This window comes from Pongo pygmaeus, chromosome 4 (genome assembly GCF_028885625.2).
Source record: "Pongo pygmaeus isolate AG05252 chromosome 4, NHGRI_mPonPyg2-v2.0_pri, whole genome shotgun sequence".
Taxonomy (NCBI): domain Eukaryota; kingdom Metazoa; phylum Chordata; class Mammalia; order Primates; family Hominidae; genus Pongo; species Pongo pygmaeus.
The window spans coordinates 36817301-36823300 of record NC_072377.2 but is presented as its reverse complement, the minus strand read 5'-3'; the positions used below and the strand labels follow the sequence as shown (position 1 = coordinate 36823300).

The window sequence follows — 6000 nt, the reverse complement described above, 5'->3', positions numbered from 1 at the left end:
AAGGGCCCATGGTGGTATCACACTTTTCTAATCCCAACATGGAATGATTCAATTCATCTGAGAAATTTCAATCTGACATGGACAAGGAAGTACGGCCGGCTACAGCAAAGTGTTCCGCTCACCTCCTCCTGTTTCCAGCTCCAGGTCTTGGAGTTGAGCAGGAGGGCATGTCCTTACTTATTTTCTTGTGGCTGGCTCCCCCAGCTGGCTCTGCCAAGATTTGACCTTGCTGCACGGGATCCTTCCAGAGACTGCCCTGAGCTTATTATAATATTTCCATGAATGGAAAATGTATTTTCCTTTGAGGAGAAGAATAACAACAACGTGCAAAGATGTTAATGTAAAACTATTTTTTTCTTTATTGAAAATACATCTACAAAGTAATGCTTCCCAGTCCACACTGAGTGCATGTGTATGCAGAGCCTGTGATGGCTTGGCGAGAGGATGGGCTCCCCACAGGACCTTTCCATAAGAAATGGTTAGTATATTAAAAAACATACATTGTGTAACAGAATTAAGTTGATATGATTAAGTCTTTGCTCTACTAGTGTCTTAAGATGACAGCCACGTACTTTAACATTTGTAGTGTATTTCCCAAATAGAGCTTCGACATTAAATGGTTACTGCACCACAGCCTAATGTTAACTTTTATACACAGAATGCTTGGGGTCTATATAAAAATATCTCTAATTGTATATCAGAGGATGTATGTCTAGATTTTCAGTCTGTTAGCATAATTAAGTCCATTCTTCACCATTTTCAGCCAGAAACTCAAACACAGCTGCTACTGCCTGACAGCTCCCACTCAGCGTCTTTGACTGGATATTCCTTAGGGGATAAAAATTAATCTCTAAACCTGGGAGCTGCCTTGCCTGAAACTAATGCCCCTGCTGTTTCTTCTCATAACCTCATTGACAGTGTCTTCATACTGATTCATCTTCTACCATTTCTCTTATGGACACAAACAAAACAAAAGCAAACCCCACTCCAGCTGAAAGTTTTGAATTATTTGATAAGTGGGATTCCAAAACAAATAAATATTTTGTTTTCCTCATTCTAAGGACTTTTGATTAAAGAAAAACACTTTCAGATAAGAAATACCCACTCAACTCATGCACTTCTATTAGAGAGCTCATTCATTTGACTTCCTTCAAATATATAAGTCGTCTTATGTTTTGGTAGGCAGACTTCATGGGGGAATGATTTTGGACTCAAGAGAAAAAAGTGTTTCAGTTGAGAAAAAAAGCCAGAAAAATGAACCTCTTCTTTTTTATTCTTCCTTAAAGAAGTCCTGTACTCTTGGTGTTTTCAAATCCTTTGTTTGTAATGTTGCCTGTGCTCAACTCTTTCCTAGCTCTTTAGTGTTCCACAGTGTGACCACAAGCACCCTTGCTAGCTGCTAGTCTTCTCTTCTGTTTTCGAAGTCTATCATCAGTTGAGGAGTGGCAGGAGACATTCTTCCCAGAGTAGGAAAGAAGGGAATACTTCCCCCATTGGGATGAACTGGGCAAAGAGTTTTATGAATAATCCCACTCCTGGAATGGCCTCCTGCCTGGCGACTTGCATAACCTGCACTTTGCTCACAGGACCTGGTGACCACCACACACAGCCATCCTGTCCTTAGTTAGAAATGTTCACTCCCATTGAAGTGTCTTTTCTGAAGGCATCGTGCTCCATGGATGGTACAGGGTGTTCTGAGGGGAAATAGAGGGCAGCTGCTTTCATGACATCACAAGATGTCTGGGCTGGAAGAGACCATGAAGACATCTAGGGAAGTCCCTCATTTTATAGATGAGGACACTGAGGCCTAGAGGTGAGATGGGACTTACTCAAGGCTACATGGAAACTTTGCCTTCTGTCTCTCCTCACAGCTGTGCTAGATGTATATGTGCACCTAGCTACTAATGAAATAGGTATACCAGTCAGAAGAGAAAGGGACAAAATCTTACTGTCCAACTGATAACCGGTTGTAATTCAAGTTGTTAACATTTTGAAACTAAAACTGAATTGTATTCTGAAAGATTTTTAAATTACAAAAGTTGATTTTAAAATGTTTTTAGCCTACTATTTGTCTCTTTAACTTATATAAAAAATCACATTTATAGGATTGTGTGCCACATAAACTTGTAAGATCTGATCAACACTATTTGTGATCTTGGTACCTTATTAGGTAAGACTAACATGAAATGATTTAAAAATTTCAATTGTGGGATGAAAATTATACACTTTGGCCACCCAAAATCCTCCCTTGTTTTTTGGAGGATTACTTTCCAGTCTTATCAGAAGGGAGGAAAGGGAAGATAACGGGCTTGCTGGAGCGAATAAGCTGTAATGAGATGGAAAGATTTTATAATGGTTTTTAACACCTGGTGCTCAAGAAAGCATTTCTTTATGTTAGTCTACATCTTGGTTTCACTGTCGATGGGTTTCTCAGTTTCATTGTCCTGTGCAATCAGTTGATATGGTTTCTTCATTTCATTCTCTTCAATCACTGAGTTACCCATTTCAACATCTCTGTTCTTCAGTTCATGTCGTGACAAGTGCTCCACAATCCCGGCTCCCAGGGAGTCTCCCAGTACGTTGGTGGTGGTCCGGAGGCGATCCCTGCAGGCAGGGTGGGGAGGAGGGAAAAACGAGGCTCCCGTGAGCATCACAAGATTTCAACTTACGTTAGGAAGTGGCCAGCGAAGCACCTCTTAACATTCAGTACGCCGTATCTACCAACTGCAAGATTATGTAATAGACACATAATGTTCACAATAGTAGCTATTAAAGGTTATAAGGCCATATAGATAATGAATGTTCACTTATTAGTTTGACTGAAGTGAGAGTCCCAACAGTGGGGAATCAGCCTTCTCTTTAAGCCATTCTCATAATAATACTAAGATGTCGTTTGTCCCTCTCAGTCTCATTTTCTCATGAATGTATAGTGGAGTTTTGCAAAGACTACATGATGTGTGATGTCACAACTCACTGAAGCAGTTGTGAAACTGCAGAAACAGCAGACTCCAACTGTCTTGTATTAAGCCAGACATTAAGGAAACTTGCAAAATATAAAATAGTACCATTCTTTTCACTAAATATTGGGGTCGAGGCTGGGCACGGTGGCTCATGCCTATAATCTCAGCACTTTGGGAGGCCAAGGCAGGTGGATCACTTGAGGTCAGGGGTTCGAGACCAGCCTGGCCAACATGGTGAAACCTGTCTCTACTAAAAATACAAAAATTAGCCGGGCATGGTGGTGGGCGCCTGTAATCCCAGCTACCCAGGAGGCTGAGGCAGGAGAATCACTTGAACCCAGGAGGCAGAGGTTGCAGTCAGCCAAGACTGTGCCATTGCACTCTAGCCTGGGCAACAAGAATGGAACTCCATCTCAAAACAAGTAAACAAATAAATAAAATAAATTTTGGGGTCAAAAATGGTGATTTTTTGCAAAAAAATGCTATTTATGTTAGCATATGTCACCTTTTTGTTTAAAGATGATAATAAATTCATTTTATTTATTTATTTTATGAATTTATTATTGTCACCTTTAAATAAAACATGTAATAAATTAACAAATGGAAATTTATAAGTGTGTCTAATATGATAAATATCAATAGATACAACCCATATAGATCAAATGCTGTTTCAGTTCTCAATAATTTTGAAGTGTAAAGATCAAAGACTGTGGAGAACTGTAGCTTTATATGAGAGTGCTCATGTTAACTGATGCTGACTGTGGACCAGACAGTATGCTGCATGCTTTCTAGGCATCACTGCACTGAATCTTGCAGTACCCCTAGGAGGTAGAGGACACGGGCACCCTCATTTTACAGAGGTAGAAACTAGGGTGGTTGGGTAATCTGCCTGGTCTCACACAAGGTCAGGGCACAAACACAGGTCCAAGTAACTGGAGAGTGAATCTTCTCACCCAGTCTGGGGTTTCACGCACACTGTCAAGCTCTTTTCATGTCGCAGTTCTAGTGAACATATGTTGTGTTAACTCCAGCTCCTACTGTGTTCTAGGCTTTGCTTTGGGCATCCTGGGGAAAGATTTCTTTTCAAAAGTGGAAGGAAACTTTCAAGAGAAAAGGCACAGAGAATGCCAGCTGGAAGAGCGAGGGAAGGGGGCACAGGGATGGGCCTGCAGAGGTTAGAGTTTGAGACGGTGGAGGGCACATTTCTTGTAACTTTCCCTAGATCCAAAACTCAATTCCACTTAATGACACTAGCTCTCTTCCCAGTGTCGGCATAGCCCAGCCTCACCCTGTTGGGCTAGGATGGGAAAATCATTCCCACTGGAATGGGAAGCACACAGAGGCAGGGCCTAAGCTGGCATGTGGGGCCTGCAGCTTTGTTCCAGCTGCTGTCCCTTCGTGTTGTGCAACTTAGAAACAGCCTTGCTGATTTATGTTGCCTTTGCAGACGCGGGTTTCCCAATTCCTGAATGGCTTTATGGAGTGAGATGTGTGGCAGCCAGATGTGCCCCTCAGGCTGATAGGGGAGTGAGTGCACATGGCATCTGGGGCTCAGTCTCCAGATAAGGACCAGGGGTCAGACAATGAGGACAATTTAACTATGGGCCGAGTGGCCCCTCTCCTCAGAGTTCTTTCTGTAGATGTGCCAGGCTGCCTGGTGCCCTAGAGTGACAGAGGCGGACCCTGTGACGGTGAGCTGGAATGCAGGCCAAGCATACTCACAGGAACCAGTCCACTGCGATGATGAGCGTGATGTCGTCAGTGGGCAGGCCGACAGATGTCAGCACAATGACCATAGTGACCAGGCCCGCCTGAGGAATTCCAGCTGCCCCAATGCTGGCAGCTGTGGCTGTGATGCTGTTAACAGAAGTACCAGAACAGAAAACACTTTTACAAAGCTCCCCACGTAGAGCATATACACTGCAAAATACGCACGGTGCCAATGCCTGACTTGCCATGTAACACAAGAGGACGTGCTTCAGAAAAAATGTAAATGAGATGTGTTTTTTTTGAAACAGAATCTCACTCTGTTGCCCAGGCTGGAGTGCAGTGGTGCAAACTAGGCTCACTGAAACCTCTTCCTCCTGGGTTCAAGCGATTCTCGTGCCTTAGCCTCCTGAGTAGCTGGGAATACAGGTGCATGCCCCCGCACTCGACTAATTTTCGTGTTTTTAGTAGAGCAGGGTTTCACCATGTTAGCCAGGTTAGTCTCGAACTCTTGACCTCAAGTGATCCACCCACCTTGGCCTCCCAAAGTGCTGGGATTACCGGCATGAGCCATCATGCCCGGCCCGTAAATGAGATTAAAAAAAAATAACATTGAACTAATCATCACGCTAACTAATATTTATCACGTGCTTACTGTGTGTCTTCTGATATACTAAGCATGGTTTATCTCATTTGGTCCTCATACAATGACCCTTGTGAAGTTGGACCTATTATTCTAGTTGCTTTTAAATAAACTGGCAGCTATACGCTTTTTAACATCCCTGAAAGTATTTTGTAAGGCAAAGTCTAAAATGCTGTAGAGTTACAATAATAATTTGTTTCTAATAATTCCCCTATCCAAGTGGAGGGTTGTAAAGTTACTGAACATTCATGATTAATGTTGTCAAAAGAATCAAATTTGGTTTCTTAGTTTGGTTTGCTTAGTTAATTCAAAAGGAAAATGATTTATGAACAAAGTTTTATAGTATTAGAAATACTTTTTATGAAGGCAGTGTAGACCTGGCTTGCAAAGCAAATGTTTTATAAATAGTAAAGTATTATCTGGTTATAAGTGGTATTAATAAAGTATTAAGTCTGTCACAGAAAGTATTCATGGTCCCCATACTGGTCCCCTTCTAAGATACTGGGACTTTTAGCTGGCATATGGCTCCCCAGAATGAAGACTACACTTCCCAACCTCCCTTGAAGCTTAGATGAAGTTCTGGCCAGTCAGACATGCATGGAGGTGACTGAGCAACTTGCAGGGTATACCATTTCCCCACTTCCCACTGGCTAAAATCTGGGGGTGGTGAGTCATCCCGGACCACCTGGA

At 42.4% G+C, this 6000-nt stretch overlaps 1 protein-coding gene across 9 annotated transcripts in view; it reads right to left on the bottom strand.

Annotated features, from left to right (window-relative positions):
• Window positions 1-335: 335 nt before the first annotated feature.
• The window catches only part of SLC1A3 (solute carrier family 1 member 3), an 82628-nt gene continuing 76963 nt past the window's right edge, over window positions 336-6000 (bottom strand). For all 9 annotated transcript variants that reach the window (XM_054487069.2, XM_063664726.1, XM_063664727.1 and 6 more), the window contains 2 exons: window positions 4683-4817; window positions 336-2604 (listed from right to left, as the gene is read on the bottom strand). In XM_054487069.2, coding sequence (XP_054343044.1) covers window positions 2400-2604; window positions 4683-4817 — 340 coding nt within the window. In that variant the 3' untranslated portion in view covers window positions 336-2399. The remainder of the gene's footprint in view (window positions 2605-4682; window positions 4818-6000) is intronic.